At 37.9% G+C, this 26,892-nt stretch overlaps 2 protein-coding genes across 2 annotated transcripts in view; both read right to left on the bottom strand.

Annotated features, from left to right (window-relative positions):
- fbxw8 (F-box and WD repeat domain containing 8) overlaps positions 1-4,043 on the bottom strand; it is a 28,539-nt gene extending 24,496 nt beyond the window's left edge. Inside the window, exon 1 of the mRNA XM_034299329.2 lies at positions 3,770-4,043. Within this exon, the coding sequence (XP_034155220.2) occupies positions 3,770-4,042 (273 nt within the window). The 5' untranslated portion in view covers position 4,043. The remainder of the gene's footprint in view (positions 1-3,769) is intronic.
- A 1,169-nt stretch (positions 4,044-5,212) lies between these two features.
- rnft2 (ring finger protein, transmembrane 2) lies at positions 5,213-26,867 on the bottom strand. Its single transcript, XM_026931291.3, has 12 exons — positions 26,526-26,867; positions 26,282-26,428; positions 25,788-25,865; positions 23,934-24,313; positions 23,714-23,836; positions 19,682-19,758; positions 19,448-19,548; positions 17,761-17,914; positions 9,403-9,552; positions 9,058-9,123; positions 8,336-8,437; positions 5,213-8,013 (listed from the first exon to the last, which is right to left on the bottom strand). The coding sequence occupies exons 3-12, from the start codon at positions 25,832-25,834 to the stop codon at positions 7,879-7,881; spliced, it is 1,335 nt and encodes a 444-aa protein (XP_026787092.1). The 5' UTR covers positions 25,835-25,865; positions 26,282-26,428; positions 26,526-26,867; the 3' UTR covers positions 5,213-7,878.
- Positions 26,868-26,892: the final 25 nt, after the last annotated feature.

Raw genomic sequence — 26,892 nt, 5'->3', positions numbered from 1 at the left:
GCAAGCTACAAAAAAGTCAGAGGTAACCTAACATTAGCCTACTTCTTATGAGGTATGCTAGAGTAGCTAATAACGAACTAAAGAAATACATGTCATGACTCCAACCAATAAATCACGTTAACGTAAAAAGTTTGACCAGTGTTTGCTCACCTGCTGGTGTCCAAGGACTCGAATCTGTGTGTGCAAGCTAAACTCACTTTAAACTAATTTTAAATGTACTTGTCCCTGCACAATATTACACTCAATGACAATCCAAGGTGTGCTGAAATGATTTTTTTTTCCCCAGGGATGTTGTAGTGGGTATTTGTTATTATCCAAACTAATAGTGACTGACTAAGCGAGAGTTACCAAGTCATTCAGTTTTGCATCATACGACCTTGGTAACAGTACTGACAATATTACTACTACTACTGCTACTACTACTACTACTACTAATAATAATAATAATAATAATAATAACAATAATAATAATGTCTTACTGAGGTGGCCAGAAGGGTTGCCATACCTCATGCTAAGGTGGCACTGGCCACCCCGTCTCTCCACCCGTAGTGCTCATGAAATCCTCCGATGCAACACAACACATTAGTGTCACAGACTGTAATTCCATCCAGATGTGTATGGTCCAAGTGATGGATTTTTTAGCCCGTACAGAATACCCATGCACTTTTGGATGTTGGTAGGAATAGTGAGTCAGACCTCATTTCTAAGACAGGGTATTTAAGGAAATCCAAGTTGAATCTCAGTGAGCAGAAAAACTTTAAAAGATCTGAAAAATTAGGATTTTATAAGACATGCTGCTTCTGGCAAAAGTGAACATTATTAATAAGTCTTTTCGAGGTCACTACTGTATAAGATGCACAAGATTTTGAACTCATTTTGGGTAACAGAAGGACTTGTTTATGGGCAATGTAAGATAAAATGGAAGTGCCATAAAGTGCACCAGTAACCATGTCTTTTAACAGGAAAATTGTGGCACAGTAGTGGAAGTCCATGGATGCCTCGGCTCAGTTGCTAACTTGGATCCTATGGATTTTCCACCTATCAAACATGCAAGGGTTGCATCTGGGAATTTGCCAAGTATCAAATCTCAAGTATGAAACTTGAGATCTGATACTTGGCATGGCCAAGTTTGTGTTAGGTCTGTGTTCTTGTTCGGAAACTGTCTGTAAACTGTTTGCTAGTACGTTGTGCTATAAAATAGCATGTGTACTGTAAATACACTCATCTTTGAGGTGAAAAGAGCATGGGCATTATTTTAAAAAAAAAAAAAAAAGAAAGAAAGAAAAAGTTTTGAACTATGAAGCATGCACAATAAGGATTCACTTGTGTGATCAATGACAAACCAGGCGTGCGTTTTCAGATACGGATAAAGCTTACCTGAACAACAAACAACTCAACAATAGACGTACGTTATGTACTAGCCTATTTTGCGAGCGTTTCCCAAATCAGAGATTTAACAAAAACAACTCCTAAGTACTACTTTGCTGACTCCACAGAGCCCGAGTCAGCAGTCAAGCAATCGATTCACAGTCCAGAGGTACAGTTAATAGATGAATCAGTGATTTAAACAGCATAAATAGACACTGATAGACAGTATTAATAAATAGTGGACGATAGATAAATAATTTACAACAGAAAATATGTTTGTCTGGAAGAAATAGAACAAGTTATATCATATTGTAAATTGCAGGGCATGCACAGGAAAAAAAGAAAAAGAGTGAAACTATAAGGAAAAGTAATATTAATATTAAAAATATTCTTATTTGGTTGTTAAAATCATCATTGTATGATGAGCTGTTTATTAAAACCCCTCTCTGGTGTAGATACAATGAACGTGAAATAGCACTTGACCTCAAATCACATCTCGTAGAGATCGATTACTCCTGTACGCTTCATTTAGACTTAATGAATCATATCTCAAGTTCATTTACATCACCTTGATCCTGTTGTAGGTATTTGAAACTACACATATATCACACTGTACTTGGAATTTTACAGAAGATGTGACGGCATTATAAATATTGTTTGTCTGCCTGTTTATTGTGCACCAAAGAGTGGATCAAATAATCAAAGACTAAGAGTTTACATATCACGTTAACGAAAGGTTTTGGGAAACACTCGTTAATTAAAGAAGATTTTCTGTAATGGTAAAACAATCCTTTTATATATTCTTAGGCCCTATTCTTTTTTCTCTTTGTCTTAAGATAAGGTAAGATAAGCTTTACTGATCCTAGAGGAACTTCTTGTGCCAGATTGCTCAAGACAGAAACAGTGGGATGAAAAATGTTCATAACGTCACTGACACTCCTGTACATTACAGCAGTCATAAACCTTGTAATTAATAATTTTGAAATATGAATACTCAGAATTTTTACAAGCATTTTTTTTACTTTTTTACTTAAAATGTAAAGTCTAATATGAATCCTTGATTAACTGAGTTGACAGAGTAATCAGTCAAAGATCCTGATTTCCTATTTTGCAGTTACTAGATGTAAATGTACAGTACTTCACTGTAAATATGTTTTTAAGTTATTAACTGTAAATGTACAGTACTTTACTATAAACATGTTTTGTTAATTATTAACTGTAAATGTACAGTACTTTATTGTAAATGTTTTAAAATTATTAACAGTAAATTTGCAGTACATTACTATAAATGTTTTGTTAAATTATTTGCTGTAAATGTACAGTACTTTAATTATGTATTTAAAATATTAACAGTAAATGTGCAGTACTGTACTGTAACTGGTTTTTTTTTTGTATCTGCAGTACTTTATTGTAAATATGGTTTAAGTTATTTGCTGTAAATCTGCAGTACTTTATTGTAAATATGGTTCAGGTTATTTGCTGTAAATCTGCAGTACTTTATTGTAAATATGGTTCAGGTTATTTGCTGTAAATCTGCAGTACTTTATTGTAAATATGGTTTAAGTTATTTGCTGTAAATCTGCAGTACTTTATTGTAAATATGGTTCAGGTTATTTGCTGTAAATCTGCAGTACTTTATTGTAAATATGGTTCAGGTTATTTGCTGTAAATCTGCAGTACTTTATTGTAAATATGGTTCAGGTTATTTGCTGTAAATCTGCAGTACTTTATTGTAAATATGGTTCAGGTTATTTGCTGTAAATCTGCAGTACTTTATTGTAAATATGGTTCAGGTTATTTGCTGTAAATCTGCAGTACTTTATTGTAAATATGGTTTAAGTTATTTGCTGTAAATCTGCAGTACTTTATTGTAAATATGGTTCAGGTTATTTGCTGTAAATCTGCAGTACTTTATTGTAAATATGGTTCAGGTTATTTGCTGTAAATCTGCAGTACTTTATTGTAAATATGGTTCAGGTTATTTGCTGTAAATCTGCAGTACTTTATTGTAAATATGGTTCAGGTTATTTGCTGTAAATCTGCAGTACTTTATTGTAAATATGGTTCAGGTTATTTGCTGTAAATCTGCAGTACTTTATTGTAAATATGGTTCAGGTTATTTGCTGTAAATCTGCAGTACTCTACAGGCAGCTCTGTCAGTGATGATAACTGAAACACAGGCGCAGACTATGAGTGAGGGGACTTGAAGAGTTAACTATTACCGCTCTCTTTTGGGAGTAGATGATGTAAACCCTAAACCATGTGACACTTTTAATAAATAATAGCGCACACGCGAAACAAACACACACACACACACACACACCCCCAGAGACAGAGCATCACGGACAGGTGCAGATCCACAAACACAGCGCGTGAGTGTAAAGTAAGTGAGCGTGCTTACCGGGAGGATGTGCCGTCTGATATGGCTGATCACTTCTGCCGCGCGCGCGCGCCCGCGCCCGCGCCGACTCAATCCGTGCGCGCGGGCATGCTCCACACGGTGTCTCGCGCTCCGCCTGCGCAGAATCGGCGATGAGCTGCAGACAGCGTGGGCTGCGAAGAACAACGCAAGAGCCGCGCGTCTCACCGCCGACAGGAGCAGCGACGCCTGGCTCTGTGGCACGCACATGATCTGCGCGGCGATGCATGTGACAGGGATCGTGCTGCTGCTCATGGGAGAGTGCGCGAGACAGGTGAGCCGTCAGCACGAGGGGTAAGAGCCATGTGTTTTTCGGGGGAAAAAAATAATAATAACGCAAAAATTAAAAAAATAAATAAATAAATAAATAAAAAAAGGATGGCGATAAATAGCGCCACGACTACACTTTCTGAGAATATCATCATGCACTCCATTATTACACAAATGTTTAGTTTTTATCTTTTTATTTTTACCTTGACGGGGAAAAAAAATCACTTTCATTTCACTTGAGTGCACGTGCACAAACAAAACCTTGTTTAAGCGCATTTCATACGTGCCATCATGTAAATGACGTGAGGAATGTGTGTAAAAGCTGGACGTGAAAATTAAACAGTCAGGTGTAGAAAGAACGAATCACGTGCAAAGAAATGAAACATGTGGGGGAAAGTGACGTGGAAGAATAAAAACACACGTGTGAAAATGTGTAAAAAAAAACAAACAAAAAAAACACGTGAAGTGTCTAAAAACGACGTGTAAAATTCCCTCGTGAGGGAGTGTGAGTGACTTTTCTGGAAGGGTTTAAAGAATGTGTAAATAAAATTAAAATAAAGATTTAAGTGTAGAAGTATAAGTTTAAATAAATAATTTTTAAAAAAGGTTCTAAAATATGTTTAAAACTGTACATGTGCCAAAAAAAACTGTAAATAAAGTGTAAATAAAATAAAATAGAGCTGTAAGTGTGGAAATATGTGTAAATAAAATGTTCTATTTACACTGTTCAGTTGTTTTTCTTGTACATGTAGAGTTTTGAAGTGTAAATAAAATAAAATAGAGACGTAAAGTGTAGAAATATAAGTGTAAATAAAAAATGAAAAATATCTGTAAAACTTTACATGTGCAAAAAAAAAAAACACAATTGAACAGTGTAAATAAAGTGTAAATGAAATAAAATAGAGATGTAAGTGTGCAAACATGTAAAAGTGTGAAAAGTATGTATAATATGTTTAAAACTCTACATGTGCAACTTAACAGTGTAAAGAAAATAAACTAGAGATGTAAGTGTAGAAGTGTAAGTGTAAATAAAAATGAAAAAATATCCTAAAAACTTTACATGTGCCAAAAAAACAACGGAACAGTGTAAATAAAATAATCTAAAATAAAATACAGATCTATGTGTCAAATGTAAATAAATATAAAAATGTTCTAAAATATTCTTTAAAAACTGTAATTTCTTTGATTTCAGTTTTTTATTATTATTTTTGTCTTTATTCTTCTCTGTTTAACACAAGCACAGAAAAAAACCCGATTATTTATTTATTTTGGTAAACCAACTTCAACAAAGCTAAGTGATCATGTGAGGAGAAAAAAAAAAAATGTGACAAATGTTCAAGGTTGAGGCGGAAATTTTTTTTTCCTTTAACGAGAATGGCATGGAAATTTAACTGACCAAATGAAGAGACTAATATTAAATCATAACTAATATGCATTATTAGGATAAAACGTGTCAAACGGCAGATGTCAGTGGCAGGTATAAGTTAGTCTAGGCTTCCTGAATGAGAAATGAGAATAAATGTAATAAGGAAAAAAATGATTACGTTATGTTCCTGGTCTACTTCTAGGAATTAAAGCTTATGTTTATGTGGAAGCGACACGAGGACGTACTGAAATAAAAATATTTCCAGATTATTATAACAGATGAATGTAATAGTCTGTCGTTCTCTGTGCTGCAGGTGGGATTCAGACGTGAGGAGAGTGACGCATCTTCACTTCCACAAGCAGTCCTCGTCCCTGGATATGTCTTTTTGTCCTCATGTGTACTTTACTGGTGTTTGGTGAAGTGTTATTGGTCATACCATCACATCCACACTTTCATCTCATCCCACTCTCCCCCTCTCGGACGAGCGCTGCGCCGTTGCAGCACGTGATTAGCGAACCCTCTGGCTTGCACCAGCTGTGAAATGATGTCATTTGGTGCGCGATTGTTTTGGTACGAGGCGTTCAGGTCAAACGTAGTCAAACCAACCGCTGTGTCTCCGGGGACGCCGACAATACTGCGATGAGGTCACTGTCCCCTGACGGTGGAGGGGAAAATTATTTACAGTCGTCGCAATAGGAGTGTGAAACTCGCTGACTACAAAACTGATTTCTATTCATTGCTAAAAAAAAATATATTCAAAAGTATAAAATTCTAAAATGTATACGTGATGAGTCTTCAGAGGAAGAGCTCTTTACCAAAATGTCCTCTGCATATTGCACTGTAACTTTACTAATAAGCTACAAACAAGTCAGGAATTCCCTTCTTTCCTTCTTTCTTAATTTACATTATTCTTTTTCTTTCTTTTCTCTTTCTCTCTCTCTCTCTTTCTTTCTTAATTCAGATTTATTTCTCTTTCACTCACTCACTTTCTGCCTTATCCTGATCAGGGTCACAACTGTGATTTCTTTCTCTCTTTCTTTCTCTCTTTCTCCTTGTTCATTTTTTTCTCTCATATTTTTCCTCTTTTTTCATTCTGTTTTTTTCTTTCTTCAGTTTAAGGACTTTGTTTTTTTCTTAATTCAGATTTATCTGACAATTCAGATTTATCTCACTCACTTTCTGCCTTATCCTGATCAGGGTCACATTATGATTTCTTTCTTTCTTTCTTTCTTAATTCAGATTTATTTCTCTCTCTCTCACTCACTTTCTGCCTTATCCTGATCAGGGTCACAATAATGATTTCTTTCTTTTTTTAGTTTAGAATTTCTTTCTTACTTTCTTTCTTTCTCTTTGACTTTCTTTCTGTATTCATTCATTAAATTCATTCATTCATTAATTCATTCATTAATTCATTTATTTAAGTATTTAAGTATTTATTCATGTGTTTATTTAAGTGTTTATTTAAGTATTTATTTCTGTGTTTGTTTCGATTTAGGTAATTTCCTTATTCCTTCTGTTCCTTTGTGTCTTTCTTTGGATTTAGACAGTTGCCTTTTTCCTTTCCGTGTTAGTTTCTTTGTTTTCTTTCTTTCTGATCCGAGGCTCTTTATGATGATGTATATTTGTACGCTAGAACTTTCTGAGCTGTATTTTGACCTACAGTAGGTATTTCTGAATCAAGACAAATCTTTTCTAGAGCTTTTTATAAAGGGCTTTGACTTGATGGTTGCTCGCAGTGTTAACGTAGAAAAAACGTCCGCACGAACTCAAAAACAGCATAATGTGAATCCAATGTTTACAACAGCTACAGTCTTTTATACACACTGGATTAAGAACCTAGCTCGCGTTACTATGTGTTTTTATTCAACGTGATTTACCTCTGCTATTTTGATATTGTGATTTTCTGTGATCTCTGACAATAAAAGGCTTTTGACTTGAGCAGAAGGGAAGAATTTTACTGATTTTCTTTTTTTGTAATGAAAGAGGCTTTTAATCGAGTAAGTAAAAATGAAAGTACAGTCATAGATCATCATGCATTAGAATATTATTGAACAGATTTAGCATTTTTGATGGCTATGAGATAACGTATGCTGCTATGGAGAAACAGTAGAGGGCAACACTGCATAACTGACAAGGCTTTTCCGTTCTCAGAAATGTTGTTTTATATCAGAGATACTCTTAATAAGTGCTGATGCAGTGGAACAGAGCAAAGTTAACGCCAATGGATGGAAAAAAAAGATTGAGTCTGTGCTACGAGTTGGGACGGGAAGGCTTTGCGCAGCTCGATGCAACTTTTCCATTTCTACAGCCTACAATATGATTTTCTCCAGTGTGACCACAGATCTTATCATTTTTATCTCGTCTGAATGGAAATACTGATACTGTCGATATCTAGGAATTGATTATTCCCCCCCACCCCCACAGGGCTTTAATGGGAGTTTAACATCATATCTTATCAGTAGATCTGAAAGTGCGCAGATGTGGTGCCATCCTTCCAGCTGCGTGGCGTTTCCACGACGACCGCACGGCACAGCGGACAGGTCCGTTCCCGGTCGAACCACAGCCACAGACAGTCCTCACAGAACACATGCTGAAGGACAAAGACAAAAATAAAAATAAATAAATAAATAAATAACAAAACAAAAAGCATTAGAGTCACAATATTTCCGCAGACTTAGATCCATTGGTTAAACATTTTGTAAACATTCTAAAATAAACTGTATAATATATAATAATAATATATTATATATACTATTATATATAATATATATTTCCACTATAAATCACATACATGCTATGCAGATAAGAGAAAGGAAAAAAAGTTTAAATGAAAATAAAAGAAACTGCATAGTGTTTATACTAATGTGTCAGCCCCGGCATATTTCTCCCAGCATGCTTTGCGGGGCCCTCACCTGACAGAGCAGAGCGATTGGCTCTCTGAATTCAGCCTGGCAGATTGCACACACATCGCCTGCCTCACTGCACTGCTGCGTGCTGGCCCTCATACCGTAACTCTGTGTTAAACACACACACACACACACACACAGAGCTAAAGCCATAATCATTACGGAAATGTAAGTTTATTTTTTTAAAAAAAAGGTGATATGTCATCAAGTAGAGTTGAATTTTCAGTCATTTAAGCAATAACAAGAGCATGAGCAAGAGTGCAGTTTTACTGGATATCGGCACGGCTGTGATTTGGCTGTAGGCACGAGGCCACAGGGTGAGTGTCAGTACAATTACTTAGATTCAGCTGATATGTCAATATTGTTTTTCTATAAACAAGAAATTAATATCATGTAATTGATATTTCAGACACAATATGGCCAAATGTTCTGTATATACACTGATATTGCCTGCTTTCCTATAACAGCATGTCCTGAAGTGTTTTATTCCTCTTACACCACAGCAATTTGACAAAGATCACTACTTGACAATTGTATTATTGTCATTTCAATTCTATAGGTTAATGCAAGTATTGTACCATATACCTTACTTCACTTTGTAGAGATCGGAGGAAAACATGTCCGGAAAATACAGTAAACGTAGGGAGGGTAAGGAATTCCTGAGACACTTGTTATTACTATAGTACAGAATACTTGTAATAAATATCAAAGATGAAGAAAGGACTAACCTGCGAGCTACAGAGCACAACGAAGGCTTTTCGAATACCTGATATTCTTCCGCAGAGGTCAAATGACTGGAACAGAAAGAAAACAGAGAAGAAAGGATGGCCGTAAACGCACAGCTGATAGCTAGACATTTTTTGATTTGCTCAGCTGACTCCTACATAAGCCTCTGAGCCTGGATAAACCTATTCAGTGTATCACAGGAGTGTCATTTTCAGGTTATCGGGTGCCGCAGTGGCGTGCAACATCCCATGAAATGTCTAGTCTTTCCGAAAAAAATCTCACCATGTGTGAAATACGAATCAACAATCATTTAAGGGATGAAATGGCAACATCAGGAGACTCCTTACCTTGCACAGGCTATATATGATAATCAATGCTGCACCCAGGAAATAGCTGCTGGATGGATCCTCGCCCATGATGTACTTGTACCACATCTGGATGGGCACCAGAGCACGAAAGAGCTGACTGAACTCCTCGATAAGCAGATAGAGCTTTCCCTGTCAGCACACACACACACACACACATCATATAGGCAGATTACAGCTCTAAATATCATGTGTTATAGTCCAGATAACATGGTATGCTTTTATTGCCATTGTTGGCCAGAGGAGCAAATTGTGGTGAGCCATTCTTCTGATGTTTCATACACTCTGGAGCAAAGAAGAAGCATTGCAGATCATTAAAGCACTAAAACACTGACACGTCTGTGTGTAAAACACCTCGAGTGTAAAAAGTCTGGACCACCATGACACCTAAAAAAAAACCTTTAGCTTTTGACTATTTGAATATTGTGATACCCTGGTGAGTGGGAGGCAGGAACGAGAAAGAGTAATGCGATATTTATTCGGATTTTCTCCCCCTGTGCTTTGGCAGAGCACTCTCACGAAAATTAAACAAGTAGAACTCGACACCAACAGCATCTACGGGGATGCCTCCACAGCCAACAAATCTAGTCCTTGTTATTAATTTGTATGTCAGAAATACCCTTAAAAATACTTAAAACAGGAAGGAAGCTATTGAAGAAAAACTATTTCTGACATTTGACCTTGCTGTGACTTTGACCCTGTTTGAATCAATTCCAAACTCTAATCAGCTGATCTGTTACAATGATAATTCCATATAAATCTGACAAACATTCAACCACTCGTTCTTGTTCTCTCGTTATTGTGCTTAGGACAACCCCGAATCCCGGACAGACAGATGCCAATAATTGTAACTAGCCAAAAAATGGGCCCTAAGTTCCTGAACCTAAACTTGTAAGTAGCATCTCTGTGTAACAAACAGGAAGGAAGCTATTAAAGAAAAACTATTTCAGACGTTTGACCTTGCTGTGACCTTGATCCTGTTTGGATCAATTCCAAAATCAAGTCAGTTTCCAATCTGCTGGTAACTATGATAGTTCCTATAAATCCTACAAACATTCACGCTAACAGGAATCTCAGAGGAACACACAGACAACCCGAAAACATACTGCGTCTTCATGCCACTTTGAAAGGAAAAATCACACACAGACGCAGAAGGACACTGGCAGAGAAACTCTCAGCTCAGCACCAGCTCTCTCGTTCTAGCTTTTCAGCAACTCACTGCAAGACATGCAGTATATAAATAAACCATAGTTGATCACACACAGGTGTAGGCCTTCATTCATTACCCGCTCATTCTCTGCTACTGCTCCATCCATTCACAGCTGGCCCTCGTCCATGGCCTCACAGAGATAAATACATTTTTGTCCATTGTTGAATTTTAAATTGGATTTAGAATTCAACAACCCCATCTTCCATGACTAATCCCAGCCAATAATCACAAAGGGGTTTAGGCCTGAGATCATTGTTGAGTTAGTTTACTTTTAATGCCAGCTTGTTTCTTTTTCTTGGAAAGCTGCACTGCTTCTGGGATCGCCTGGTCCAGCGGGATTTGCTGGAAGTGTCCGAGGCTTCCAAGCCAGTCCAGAGATAATTTGTGCAGCACTTGCCTCCAAATTGGTTTAGCTGACTCCATGAATGTCAAAAAGTGTTTGTACCTTTTGATCAAAGGTAACCAAGCTAGCTTCAGTATGACCAAGTAAGACTGTTCCCTTTATGAGTGTTATTTGTTATGTCTAATCTCTGAATGTTGTTTGCGATAAGTCTTGCCTTATAATTATAATTTTTTGTTTAACCAGGGTAGTCACATATAAGGCATTATAATTATATAATTATAATGCCTTATATGTGACTACCCTGGTTAAACAAAAAGATTCGGAATACAACAAAAACATAACACAGTTTGGTAGTCCTGCTACGTGCCTTTGTGCTGCCATGTTTTTTTTTTTTCTTTTTAAAAAACTCAAGGATCCTACTGAACAAGCCACAACTGATTCATCTAAAGCTCAGGAATGACTGACCAGAAGAGATCCAAGACCTAACAAGTCCAAAATCACTGCGGGGAAGCACAATGGCCTATCTAAAATTCCATTTTCACAGCTAATTCCATCCAAAGTTGGCGAAGAGTACCATCCACTTACCATCACTGACATCCCCTAAAAAACCCCCACACAAAACAGATGTTTCAAGCATGTTTCCAAAGACACAGGTTTTCAAAGTGTCTCCCAATGAAGAGCCAAAAAAGCGATGCCACAACAGCAGATCCAAGGTTTTCTTTTTTGTCCCCCCGCAGTGAAAAGCAATAACAGTATTGTCGTTAGTGTGAAACTGCCATCTTGATATTCTCCCCTCTTTGTAAACATTATCATAAGCAGGAATAACTGCAGGCACCTGTGCCCAAACACAGTAGGAAGTGCCAGTACTGTCAGACTGCAAGCTGTCCCTGTCCAAAACCAGAGAGAGAGAGAGAGAGAGAGAGAGAGAGAGAGAGAGAGACAGAGAGAGAGACAGAGAGAGAGACAGAGAGAGAGAAAACAGTTCCATTGAACTGTATTTGCCCATCCGTTTCCTGCAGGCAGCCCCAACTCCCGAGTGCTTTAAAAGAGCCTGTGGGTGGAAAAAAGCTTAACCTAAGCCTAAAATCTGGCAAGACACCAGCGCTCGGCGGTCTTCTGGCATGATGGGTAATTTAGCCACACTGCAAAGAAAACTGGCAGGAACACACTACAGCTGCTACCCAATTAAGAGTAAGGGTAGTAGATCAACCCTTTAGCCAATTTAGGACCAATTTACCCTCAAAGTATGAGAGAACAATTCTGATAAGAGGAAAACTTCTACCGATACATAACAAACAAATATCCACAGCAGAACTAGATTTTCAACTCATTTGATTTTACATACATTACATTCTAGTCTGAAGCATGTCCTGGAGGTTTTATTACATCTACGCTATCTGTATATATATTTTTAATTAATGTACCAACATTTTTTTTTTTTTATCATGTTTGAATGCTTTGCAACAAATCCATCGTATCGTAATTCCACATTTACACGATATAGTTTAGTTTAAAACATTGCACTCTTCATTGGATGGTCATTGGAAGCATAATGGCTCTAGGTGTATACTTGAAGAACCCACTCTGAACTGCTTACGATCCTAAAGGATTCTATAAGGCACTGAAGTAACTATCACTGAAACAAGAGCTGTGTCAACTTGAACATTAATGTTTTGAACTAAAGGGAAATGCAGTACCTCGCATCATTGAGCTGCAACAGAACAACCTCCACATGAGGAAAAGAAGCGAATTTTTGGCTTTGCACTTGCATCCAAATAGTGGGTTACTATTTATAATATTATAAATAATATAAATACTACTATATGAAATATATATTACATTATATTTAGTAATATTAAATTGATAAATTAAAATAATAATGAAAATGGAAAAAGTAGTGCAAAAAAAAAAGCTCTTTCATGGTTTTTATTGCTACACAAGGTAAAATCTTGTAACTTGCAATAGTACAAAATCAGACTAAATAAAAATCCGAAATGAAGCTGGTAGTAGCTTTGGGAATTTTTTGTTGCTTAATCTGTGTTAAGCTGTTGCTTAAACTAAAGTTACAGTACTTCTTCTAGTTTATATCAATGTCAGTGTACAACAAAATCATCAACTTTAGCTTATAAAAATGTTTAAAGTGCGTTCCAAATGACCCTTTTTCATTTTACACCTATGGAGGGGGAACCAGTTGTGGAACCTTTAGAGGGATTAAGGATGAGTTATGAACAATTAGATATGAATGGAACGCAGCCATAAACTGCAGCTCTCTCTGGTGGCTCCTCCCCTTTAGCTAGTTCATCGGTACGTTAATACACCATCAAAATATTAATACACTACATATTTGTAGTATTCCATTTGATACGCAGTTATAACTTTTTACGCCAAGGTTATTTGTTCTAATGGTTTTGAATATCAAAAATCCTTCTAGTTTTTATGTAGCTTAGTCTGAAGCCAAATTTGGTCTAGAATAAATGAAAATTGTGAGCTGTGCAAAAAAAAATTTATTTTTTTTTTTTTTTTTTGCAAAAAACTCAAAATGGAGGGAAATGACATCACAGGGTGCACTGAACTCGGCATGATCCAAGGATTTATGTGGAAAAGGAATACCGTTCCTTCATCAAATGATTCCCAAGTTGTTGGATCAATTATCTAAAATGTTTCCAAGGAGGTCCTAGATCTGAAGAAATAGTTTTTTTTCTACATCCCTTTTTCTACACAGCAAACATACCCTTCAGGATGCTATGTCTAAAAGTATAGCTTTTGCGTGTCTGATCGCTGCAACTACGATAGCGCACAAAACAAGAAGTATACACTACTTATACATTATACTTATTAATTCCCATGACCTTCTTGTAACTGCTGGACAAATGTGTGTACTGTAAAAATACTAACAAATGTGCAGAAATTAAAAAAAAAAACAGAAACACAGTTAAGTGCTTATAATAATAAACAGCTAGGGCTGGGCAACGATCACTGGAGTGATAAATTATGTCAGGATACACTTTTCTGACACTGTGCATCATTAGTACTATTATATCAGATCAACTGCAAGTAGCTGTTTTAATACGAAACTGTTCTGAATGTTCCTTTGTGTACTGTATAGTTTTTTTTGCAGTAAGATGATTGAAAGTACAATTTTGCAAAGCTTTTTAAAATGTATCAAAGTTTAGGAATGACGTTGTTGCAATATCGCTTATCTTTAAATCACAGGCCACTGGGAAAACACATAAATGGTTAAGTTAATAATAGTTTTGGGTGCTCAGTTTCTAGTTAAGAAGTTTCCTGAGACGGATGGAAGGGAATCTGTTCTGATCACAAATCCCTACTGAGAACCAAAAAAAATCGCTCGGCCACCGAACAAGCAGCTCCGGCACCAGCTCCAGCTCCATATGCATAATGACTGCTTGGATTTTCTCTGACAGCAATTAATCACCCTCGTTGGACGCGTGCTAGACGCCCGCCGGGGTCCCGCGACCTGCCCACGCAAGCAATTTATCTTAGCCAGAGTTTCATGCAAACTGTTTCCTCTCCGCTCAGACGAATTGAAACTGGACTTCCGCCAGGGGAGGGAAAAGCAGCGCCAGGGATGCGATTCAGCTCACTTCTGACAATAACAGCTACGCTTCTGTTCTAATAATAACCATAAAAGAAAACTTTATTAAAGAAGGACGGTAGGGCAAGCTAGGCTGAATCCCATGAGCAGGAAAGCCTGGGGTTCCATTAATCTTAATCCATGTAGGGCAGTACTTAATTTAAAACACTGATTAATCTTTTTTTTTCCTCATCAATTAACAAATTGTGGCTATAAAGTGCAGCCTGAAAAAAAAAAACACTCTCTAGTAAGGATTATTAGATTATTAGATGAATCACAAACTTTTGCACAAGCTTTGGATGAAAAAGAAATATTGGCTAGTGCTGTAAAATGAATTTTTATTTTCTTAAACGTTTACGGAAATATTAATGAATCTGTAATTGTATACTGCGACAGAGAAAGAGTGAACATTAGCAGAAGCACAATATGAGGTGTATATGTGGTGAAACCACAGGTGAAAACTGTGTCACTTTCTCGAGTAAAGAAAATTGTGAGAAAATAATTTTCGCAAACTTTCTCGGAAACATTTCGAAATTTTCGAAAGCTGTAATTTCTTCTTGCTGATATTTTTCGATTTTACACTTCCTATGCAATCCGTGTAAAAATACACCATCTTCAACTCTTCTTCATGCATTTGTTTCTATGTTAGCCAATCCCAGAATAGCTTCTTGTTCACTGTATATGCTCACTACATAGAATATAACATAATGCTATCATAGAGCCCATTATACACCCAATAGAAAGCAAATTGAAAGGCATACAAATACTCAAACTGTGAAATTCTGACTATTCTGACTGTCCCAATACAATCAAGTGCAAAAGTTTGCCCCCCCCCCTTTTTTTTTTTTTGTTATTTGAGAAAAGGAATTCCAAGATGTTGAAAATAAATTCTGTGTGTATCCCATAACAGTGCAACAATCCAAAATACAAGGCAAATTCAGGAACATTGTTTAAAAAGAACCAACAGTCTCTCAGTCTCCAGAACTAATTTGAGCAATGTCTGTTCAGTAAATATGAAATAAATCATCCACTAAATAAATGTGCTACTTGTGATAATGAATGAACAACTGTACTGATTAAATGTGTGTTTTCACCACTTTGTGTCCTGAGGGGATGCAAACTTTTGCACCCTAGATTTTGTCAAAAAGTAGTACTTTCATGATAGATTAAAAACTGTTGTGTGTTAAAAGCAGCTCCTAGCACTGCGTTGTGGAATTCTTGGTTCAGATTGGTCAGAAGGTGTTGATTAATTTTCTAAAACAGCAGCTCTGACTGTAACTCCGCCTGCAAGGCAAATCATAGGTTTATATCAATGCGCTCGTTTTAATACTTTATCGTTTCTGTAATAACAGCTCATTCACAGGGACTTGTATCGCAGACACTACATAAGCCAAGTCTAATAATAAACTCATTTTAAAAATATGTTATTTAAGAAAGAAAAATGTATAATCGTTGATGCTGAAGTTTTCAGTACAGAGATGGTTATTTATCATTAATGGAAGGAGTCTCTGCGCTTTCTGGTTTCTGAGTAACACGACAAACTTTTTTTCTGTGAGGCTGGTGAGGGAACAATGGTTTACAGCTGCTATCACATAAATGATAAAAGGAGCTAACTTGTATTGTAGATGCTCCACCAGTAACTATAGATGGATACAAATCATAACTTTTGTAATTTAATTAATACAAAATAAATATTCACTGACAAATTAGTGTGGTATAAGAGGAATAAAGAATTTCTGCTCTTATAGGAAATTAATCAACTTCAAAGTGGTGAGAGTAACTTCATGTCAGCCTTCATCACTTCACACACACCATTGTTGATTATTTTCCTATAACAGCATGCTCCCAAGTGTTTTATTCCACACCTAGTGGTCATACTAGAAAATAACATAGGTTTTATATTTTATATTATATATATATATATATATATATATATATATACACACACACACACACACACACACACACACACACATATATATACACACAGTACTGTGCAAAAGTCTTAGGCACCCTATTTTTTTAGTACAAACTTTGTTATAGATTTTTATTTGATGACTTCTACATTACTAATTCAGTACAAAAACATTGTAGTTTTCCAAACATTAGTTTTCCAGCACAAAATTAAATGTTACAGAAAAATGTTTGTATGTCAGTAAAGAAAGCAGCAGATTCCATAAGAGACACTTTTCAGACAAAAAACATAATGAAGGCTGCTGGGTTTTGCTGCAAAAATAAGATGCAAGTGTGACAGTCAAAGTCTCCAGAAGAACTGTGGCTGCTTCTGCAAGATGCTCAGTAACACTTACAGCTCATTTCCTTATAAAACTGCACACTGTACCTGAGACTACTATTTTTTTTTTTAAAGCGAAAGATCGTCACACCAAACATTGACTTTGTCTCATTTATTACTGTTTACTGCTCTTTATAGTATGTTCTAACGTAGAAACATTTCATTTCATTTCATTATTTTTGAAGGCATCTTCGCTCTGCAGCATCTCTTTGCATGTGCCTAAGACTTTTGCACAGTACTGTATTTTTATTTTTTTTTTAAAGAACACATCAAGGTACCCTGAATTAAATCATGAGGTGCCTAGAGATTCCTGCCTCTACGCTCCATTCACAAAGGTCAGGATACACGGGATCACACGCACCATGTGATAAAGGTAAAACCCGGACATGTATGGGCTTGTGTGTGTGTGTGTGTGTGTGTGTGTATTTATAGCCATGTTAATGATGATCACGGCCCAGTAATGAGGAAGAAAAGCTGACTGTGTGACCATGACCTCATTGCCTGACAGAGGGCCACCTGGGCATGGCACCGGAGATGGAAAGTGTGCATATGTCTGTGAACGTGTGTGTCATCAAAGAGGGAGATTGGAGCGTGGTGGTTACGAGGGGGGAAAATTCATTCAGGCTTCAACACAGCAAGCAAATGCTGCAATCATGACTGAGCTCCAGTGCGTGTGTATTGTGTTCCAAGGAGAGGTGACCTCACTCCTGTCCCTGAGGACCATGAGCTCAGTTACTGTGTGCCAAGAACACACACACACACACACAAGTAAGCCTTGACTAGCTTGTTTATCACCCAAGATGTGGGCATTTTTACCAATGCCAGAAACAAGACAAAAATATTGCTACATGGGAAAAAACTACTAAAAGCACACAATGCAGAAGTAAAGTTACTCTTACTCTGGATTTGAAAGCCAGGAGGATTTTGGGTAGGAAGAGAACGAGGCACTTGACAGCGATGGTGAAGTACTTGAGCACAAAGTCGGTGATTCCGACCACCCAGATCAGGTCGAAGAAATCATAACTGTTAATGTTCGGCTTGGCAAATATCAGACTGAGGGAGAGAAAGACACGAAAATACATTAATCACCACAGTCCGGGTTGCCAAATCCAGTGATGTAGGATCAATTATCTGATAACTAAAGCAATATCTGATCCAAAAAGTACACAGTGTGGAGGAAATGCAGACAGAAATGATGGTGCAGGTGTAGCACAGATATAACGATCCTTTAATGATGATAAAGGATGAAATATGCTGTAGATTAATTTTTTAAAAAAAAGTGTAAAGCAATAATTATATAAAAATCTAATACAAATATTTCTAACATTTTATGTATATATATATATATATATATATATATATATATATATATATATATATATATGTATATATATATATATCTGCATAAATGTGCATTATAGTGATATATTCATTATTGCTTAAAGATTCTGTTTTTATTACAAAAATATAGATATTAATAATTTAAAAAAGATTCCTTTTAGAATTTAAATATTATATAGTATAAACTATAAATCTATAAATTGTGACTGTAAAATAAATCTGTGTTCATAAAGAAGATCAGTATCTATTTACAGTTGTATGCAAAAGTTTTGGCACCTCTGGTTAAAGTACATGCTGCAAATTTATTTGTTTTAAATACAACTTCTGCATCAAACTGTTTTACAGAATAAAATTTTCTGCAAATATTAATGCATGCACAGTTACTTTACGGTATATGTATGCTACAGGGGCAGTTTTATATGAGAGTTTTCCTGGTCAATTCCCACACAATTCCCCTTTTCTTAATGACATTTCACACAGTAGAAAGTGAGCTAGAACCAGTTTGTTATCTTTTTATAGCCTTCCTCTGCTTTGTAAGCAACAGTTAGTTTCATATTCAGATCTTCAGTCAGCTGCTTAGAGGAACCCATGATTGATGAGTGATAGGGTTAGGGTTAGGGGGGTTAGGGTTAGAGTTACAATAACAACAATCGGAGAGTTTATTAGGTTCTGGATTTGTTTATTCCTAATGAAGATTTTTTTTAATAACTTGCTGCAGAGATTGTGTTTAATCAATAAATGTGTAATTTGGCCAGGGGTGCCCAAACTTTTGCATACAACGGAGTGTAAAGGGTAAACCAGGTAAATATAAAGATAAAAACAATTAGTATTAACTGCTGATATTAACTGTAATATATTGTGTGCCTTAAGATGTGTTTTTTTTCTTTGAGTTAGAGTTAAATATTTCTAATAAAATATAACATTTCTCCAGTGTGGTTGATTCTCTTCTCTGGCATTTAAACAAGAAGGAGACAAAGAAAAAGTGTGAAATGAAAGGGTGAGAAATGAGTGTGAAAAATGTGATGGAGAAAAAAAAAGTACTCACAAGATCTGTAGACATAAATGATCCTAAAGAAGGAAATGCAAGTACAACATAACACAACATAACATAACATAAATAAATAAATCAAAACCACAAAATAATGTCAGTCAAACTGGCGGATGCATGTTTGTGTGTGTGTGTGTGTGTGTGTGTGTGTAAAAGGCGTCGTAGGGAGGTCTCAAGAGACGCCTGATCACACCGACCTGTTGTGCAGCTCCTCAGCACTGAAGGTGTAATACACATACACAATGTTGCCTGCTAGAAACACCAGAATCCAAAGAGCGACAAAGATGGACCTCTCCTCCTGCAAAAGCAACAACAAGATGAGTGGATTAAGCTATGATTTTAATTATGTTACTCGCTGAATTGCGCAGATATTTAATTGAACCAGTCTAGGTCACTGATAAGGAAAAGGCGTCCTGAGGATGCACACTTACTCGTAGCGACACCTGGTGCTTTAGAGTTGAATTAGCAAAGGCGAATGTGCTGGCCATGCCAATGCACACAGCAATACCTGAGAAACACAGAACCATAACCTGAGTCACATGACTACACATTATTTAAAGCAAGAGACTGGCAGACAGAAATGCAGGAGTGGACAAATCATAAACTCATCACCTAGCCCAGGCTAGTATGTGCTACCCATTTGCTGTACTTTTTATCCATTTTTAGATACATTTAGTGTTGTGGAACATCCGCAAAACAAGTATCGCTTGCATTAAAGCAGCTACAAACAGTCATTCGCATCACCGTTTGCGTTCTGTCCCTTAAAGTTAATAAGACAATAAGACGCAGCTTGAAAGCACAAAGTTGGAACACGTACTGATTGTTACAAAGCACTGACACTGGAAACTCCTTCCATAAACTATAAATTCCATCAATCTCCTTACAGAAAACGACACATCAACATTCACACGTTTTTTTTTTTTTTTTTTTTTTGTTAACTGACAAAATGTTTATTATTCGTCCCAGATTATGTGGAGCATCCGCTTCGCTAAGTCCCACTGAATGAGCTGTTACTAAAGAAACGATAATGTATTAGAACGAGTGCAGCCGGGACTAGTGTCAGAGCTGCTGTTATAGAAAATTAATCAACACCTTCTGACCAATCAGATTCAAGAATGAAACCGGGTTGTGGTATAGCATTTAATAATTAGAATTTTGACTAAAAGTTTTTCATGATGAATTCAATATAAAGCCCTGGAAATAATATTATGGTATAGCTAATCTTCTTCTTCTTCTTTCGGCTTTTCCCTTCAGGGGTCGCCACAGCGAATCATCACTCTCCACCTGTCCCTATCTTCTGCATCCTCAACACTTGCACCCACTAGCTTCGTATCCTCATTTATTACCTCCATATACCTCCTCTTTGGCCTTCCTCTTCGCCTCCTGCCTGGAAGCTCCATGTCCAACATTCTCCTACCAATATACTCACTCTCCCTCCTCTGAACATGTCCAAACCATCTTAATCTGGCCTCCCTAACTTTGTCCCCCAAACGTCCAACATGAGCTGTCCCTCTCATGTACTCATTCCTAATCCTGTCTAACCTTGTCACTCCCAAAGAGAACTTCAACATCTTCAGCTCTGCTACCTCTAGCTCTGACTCCTGTCTCTTCCTCAGTGCCACTGTCTCTAAACCATACAGCATGGCCAGTCTCACCACTGTCTTGTACACCTTCCCCTTGAGTCTCGCTGATATTTTTCTATCACACAGAACTCCCGACACCTTTCTCCACCCATTCCAACCTGCCTGCACTCGCTTCTTTACCTCTCTCCCACACTCTCCATTACTCTGGACTGTTGACCCCAAGTACCTAAACTCCTGAACCTTCTTCACCTCTTCACCCTGTAATCTTACTGTTCCACTTCCCTCCCTTTCATTCACACACATGTACTCAGTCTTACTACGACTGACTTTCATTCCTCTTCTCTCCAACGCAAACCTCCACCTCTCCAGGTTTTCCTCCACCTGCTCCCTGCTCTCACTACAGATCACAATGTCATCCGCAAACATCATTGTGTAAGGAGACTCCTGTCTGACCTCCTCTGACAACTGGTCCATCACCATAGCAAACAGGAAGGGGCTCAGAGCCGATCCCTGATGCAGTCCCACCTCCACTTTGAACTCCTCTGTCTGACCTACAGCACACCTCACCACTGTCCTGCTCCTCTCATACATGTCCTGCACCACTCTGACATACTTCTCTGCTACTCCTAACTTCCTCATACAGTACCACAGCTCTTCTCTTGGCACCTTGTCATACGCCTTCTCCAAGTCTACAAACACAAAGTGCAACTCCCTCTGACCATCCCTATACTTCTCCATCAAAATTCTCAGAGCAAAAATTGCATCTGTTGTGCTCTTTCTGGGCATGAAGCCATACTGCTGCTCCCAAATTTCCACTAACTTCCTTAACCTAGCTTCCACTACTCTTTCCCATAGCTTCTTTGTATGGCTCATCAACTCTATCCCCGTATAGTTGCTGCAACTCTGCACGTCACCCTTATTCTAAAAGATCGGCACCAATACACTACTTCTCCATTCCTCAGGCATCTTCTCACTCTCTAAAACTCTGTTAAACAAACTAGTTAAAAATTCCACTGCTGCCTCTCCTAGACACTTCCAGACTTCCACCAGGATGTCGTCAGGACCAACTGCCTTACCACTTTTCATCCTCTTCAAAGCCTTCCTGACTTCATCCTTTCTAATCTACTTTCTGTTCCACAGAGGTCACCCCTTCTACTCTTTTTTCCCTCTCATTTTCTTCATTCATCAGCTCTTCAAAGTACTCCTTCCATCTCCTCTGTACACTCTCCTCACTTGTGAGCACCCTTCCATCTCTATCCTTAATAACTCTAACTTGCTGCACATCCTTCCCATCTCGATCCCTCTGCCTAGCTAACCTGTATAAGTCATTCTCTAGTGTCTAACCTAGTGTACAACTCGTCATATGCCTCCTGCTTGGCCTTAGACACCTCCCTCTTCACTCTACGCTGTAGCTCCTTGTATTCCTGTCTATACTCTTCAGTCCTGTCCATGTCCCACTTCTTCTTGGCTAACGTCTTCCACTGGATACTATCCTGAACTGCCTCATTCCACCACCAAGTCTCCTTATCTTCTTTCTTCCTTCCAGATGACACACCCAGCACCTTTCTTCCTGTCATCCTGATCACTTCTGCTGTAGTTTCCCAGTCATCTGGCAGCACTACCTGACCACCCAGAGCCTGCCTTAACTTCTGTCTAAAGTCCTCACAACATTCCTCCTTTTTCAGCTTCCATCACTTGGTTTTCTTCTCTATATCTATCTTTGACCCTTTCTTCTTACAGACCATCAAAGTCATCCTACACACCACCATCCTATGCTGTCTGGCTACACTCTCTCCCACTACCACTTTACAGTCACTAATCTCTTTCAGATTGCCTCTTCTACATAGGATGTAGTCTACCTGTGTGCTCCTACCTCCACTCTTGTAAGTCACTCTATGCCCCTCCCTTTTCTGAAAATAGGTGTTAACCACAGCCATGTCCAGCCTCTTAGCAAAGTCCACTACCATCTGTCCTTCAAGGTTCCTTTCCTTAACTCCAAACTTGCCCATCACCTCCTCATCACCTGTGTTCCCCTCACCAACATGTCCATTAAAATCTGCTCCTATCACCACTCTCTCACCCGTGGGAATACTCTCTATCACCTCATCTAATTCACTTCAGAATCTCTCTTTCTCCTCTAACTCACAACCTACCTGTGGGGCATAACCACTAACAACATTCAACATCACCCCTTCAATCTCTAACTTCAGACTCATCACCCTGTCGGTCACTCTCTTCACCTCCAGAACATTCCTCCCAAACTCCTCCTTCAAGACCACACCTACCCCATTTCTCTTACTATCCACACCATAATAAAACAGCATGAATCCTGCTCCTATACTACGAGCCTTGCTACCCTTCCACCTGGTCTCCTGTACACACAGTATATCCACCTTTTTTCTCTCCATCATATCAGCCAGCTCTCTACCTTTCCCTGTCATAGTACCAACATTCAGAGTTCCTATTCTCAGTCCTACACTCTTACCTTTCCTCTTCTCTCTCTGTCTACGCACTCTCCTCTCTCCTCTACTTCTTCGATCAACAGTAGCCCAATTTCCACTGGCGCCCTGTAGGTCACCGGTGCCGATGGCGGTCGTTGTTAACCCGGGCCTCGACCGATCCGGTATGGAATTCAGAGTACTGACGATTCGCATGTTTAAATTTGGCAATGTTTTACGCCGGATGCCCTTCCTGACGCAACCCTCTCTATTTATCCGGGCTTGGGACCGGCACAGACGTCACTGGACTGTGACCCCCATAGCTAGATTATTATGGTATAGCTAATATTGTGGAATAATTGGGAATAATTGTTCTCTTGACTCTACTGAACATTGCTTGTTCAGCAATATTCAGTAGAGTCAAGAGAACAATTGTTCTCACCGAGCTTGTGCTGGAAACAGACTTTAATGAGGAGGATGAGGATGAAGGGGAATCCTCTCTGCAGCCATGTGACCACAGCTTTCAGCTCAGACAGAGCAGGAGCCGGAGAAGACGCTTCATCTCCTAGGGGAAAAAAAAAAAAAAAGAATGAATTAAGTACCTCTGTGCATCATCTGGCAGGTAAAACTCAAGTCTTATAAATTGCGAACATCCTCCTCACCTCCATCGTCCCTGCTGCCCCGTCTCTCGGCCGAGGACGCTGAATGAAGCAGGGCGGACCGGTGCTGCCCCGACTGGTGGAAATGATGATGGTGGTGATGATGATGATGGTGCTGGGCAGGGCGAGGAAGAAACGCTGCATTCTCTGCCCGGTGAGAGCCTTCCTCCCTTGACGAAGTAGTCATCTGGATGAAGACCTCAGGAGGAGACCCAAGGACGAGTCCAGCAGCCTGGAAAGGGGCCGAGGTCACGGCACTGGCGGACACGCCCACCAGGCCTGAGAAGAGCTGCTGGGGCGAGGTGGGAGACTCGGGCTTCAAACAATCAAACACACCTCCTTCGTCCAGACTGCTCTCGGATCCGAGCGTTTGACTCCTGTTCCTAGGTTTATAAACAGAGAGTCTTGGCAAGATGAGGATGTAGTAAACCTAACTGAAATCACACTGTGTGTCATCTGTAATACGCAAATCAGCTCACAACACCTGACCACCGAAATCCCGCCGTCCTCATTCCCAGGAATTTTTCTTGATTCTTAATTCTAGATTTTTTTAACATTAAATATTTTTAAATGACTTTTTGCTCATTCTTTTGGTTGATTAAACTGTCCATTCTTCTTAGACTTTAAAAAAAATCTTAATTTTTAAATGTTAAAGTTTCTTTTTATTATTGATGCTGCTTATTATTTTCTGAATATGAACATTATTGTCATTGTACAAGTAAAAGTTACCCATCAAGCTATGTTACAAATATTAAATAACTAAAAAAAATGTCAATAGTCTGCAAACATATTTTGCACATATATATATATATATATATATATATATATATATATATATATTGTGCAATATGCAAGGTCATTTTTCGCAAATAAAAAAATAGTCTTTTGTACAGTATCTTTGACTGTTAAGAAGGAAAAATTATTATCATTGTTGTTAGTATTATTATTATTATTATTATTAGCAGTAGTAGTAATCGCTCAGTGTTTGCTGCTTTCTCATTAATATGACATTAAACATCGCTACAAAGTGGTGAGCGAGAAAAGAAGCTCTTGCTCATTCATTTTAGGAGCTGTCAGCGAACTCTGTCCATTTTTCCTTACATTTGAGATTGTTGAATTTTTTTTTTATCCTATTAAACTCCATTTTAACTGCACTAGCAATAACAACGTCTCCCTGCTAACTTCTCGCAGACAGCGCCAACCAAAACGTCAGCACCAGGATCACTAAACACATCATAAATATTTCTATATAAACATATTTTAATGTGTTTCATTGTAGAGTTGTACTTTAAGGTTCACTTAGGGAAAGATAGATAGTTTTATAAGATATTAAAGGAGAATGCAACATCACACAGGTAAAATAAGTATTGAATAATAGTACATGGACCATATGCGTGTGTGTGTGTGTGTGTGTGTGTGTGTACATTTTGCTGTACATTTTAGAAATCATAATCAGTCATAAGATTCAAGATTTTTATTTGTCACATACATAGTTATATGCAGTATGTAACTTGCAGTGAACTGAGAACCTGGCCTACTCCTCTATAGACTGTGCATAAACAATCATAAATTAATAAGAAATAAGAAATAATAAGAAATATAAAATATATGTACAGGATGAACTACATGTACAATATATGTAATGATGTCATTATTGATTTCTTGATCATTGATTAAAGGTCATAATTTGTCTGAAATTACATTTTACCTATCGAAGACCTTAACGTGTCTTAAAGTAAACGTCGACTCTGAAACACATTCAGCACTTTTACATTGAAACGTTATAGTATGTATAGCAGTTAGAAGAGTTGTGTGGTTGTTTACGTCAGTTGCAGTGTAAATCAGAGAAAATCAAACCTTTCAGGTGGCATGCCATCTGTGTTACTACTGTGGCGTCTCTGCATGGCGCCCACTGAGTCACCAGAAGCTCAGGAGCTGGAGAGAAACAAAATATTAGTAACTGATAATACAATCTGAGACACTGATTATGATTGATCAGTCAGATTTCATGCATGTAAGTGCTTGGGTAGCTGACAGAGTAATTGAGGTTCTATTGTTCTGCACATGTTTGTGGATTTAGAGGTCTAAAATAACAAATCTCAACTCATCAGATCATTTAAAAGGCTTTAAAATGAATGTGTTGGACCAGGAGATCATTCAACAGTGCAGCATCAACTCCCAGTCCAGCCCCTGTCATTCAAACCCAGGCTAGCAAGTAGCAACTGTGGCTAATAAAGTAAATACAAGGTGATTTCAGGCCTCCCAGATAACATTCTTGATCTTTATAACCATATAGATTATCAGACAAGATAACACACCATTACATGTTACTACAGACAGATTTATCTTACCGTTATCATGCTGTTTATGACAGATGATCCTTAACGACTATTGTTATTGCCTATAAATGGAGCTGGGAGTCGATCTCAAAAAAGAGTCGACTCTCCGATTCCAGGCATTAGAAATACGAAGCCGCTTCCGAAGCTTGAGAGTCGGTTCTACAGAGAATTTAGGCTCAAAGTCAAGTACAGAAGCAGCAAGCACATATTTGACCATTTAATCAATATTAGACAGGATATTTACAGGATATTTTACCTGTATTGCGTTTTAATTGTGGTTCTGTGAAGTATATAAATCATTGGAAAGATTCGAATCGATTCCTAACACCTTTGGAAACAGAATCAGATTCGGAGTCGACTCCCAAATTTCTAGGTCTCGAACAGCCCTAGAGATGAAATGAATCCCAAATAGCTTCCTAATTTTTCCTATATAAGGTACTAAGTGTAAAATATCATTTTATATGGCTAATATTGTGTGTTATATACCAAATATAAAGATATTCGTGTACCGGTTAGCGAGTTTCTAAACGCTACAAGGCGGGGCTTAAACGATTCCTGTTTCCGGAGGTAAGAGCTGCGGCTGACCAATCAGAATACGCTCTGATCCAACACTTCCGCATTCT

The sequence above is a fragment of the Pangasianodon hypophthalmus genome, chromosome 24 (assembly GCF_027358585.1).
Source record: "Pangasianodon hypophthalmus isolate fPanHyp1 chromosome 24, fPanHyp1.pri, whole genome shotgun sequence".
Taxonomy (NCBI): domain Eukaryota; kingdom Metazoa; phylum Chordata; class Actinopteri; order Siluriformes; family Pangasiidae; genus Pangasianodon; species Pangasianodon hypophthalmus.
Note: the sequence above shows the minus strand (reverse complement) of the source record. Positions and strands in the feature narration are given on the sequence as shown.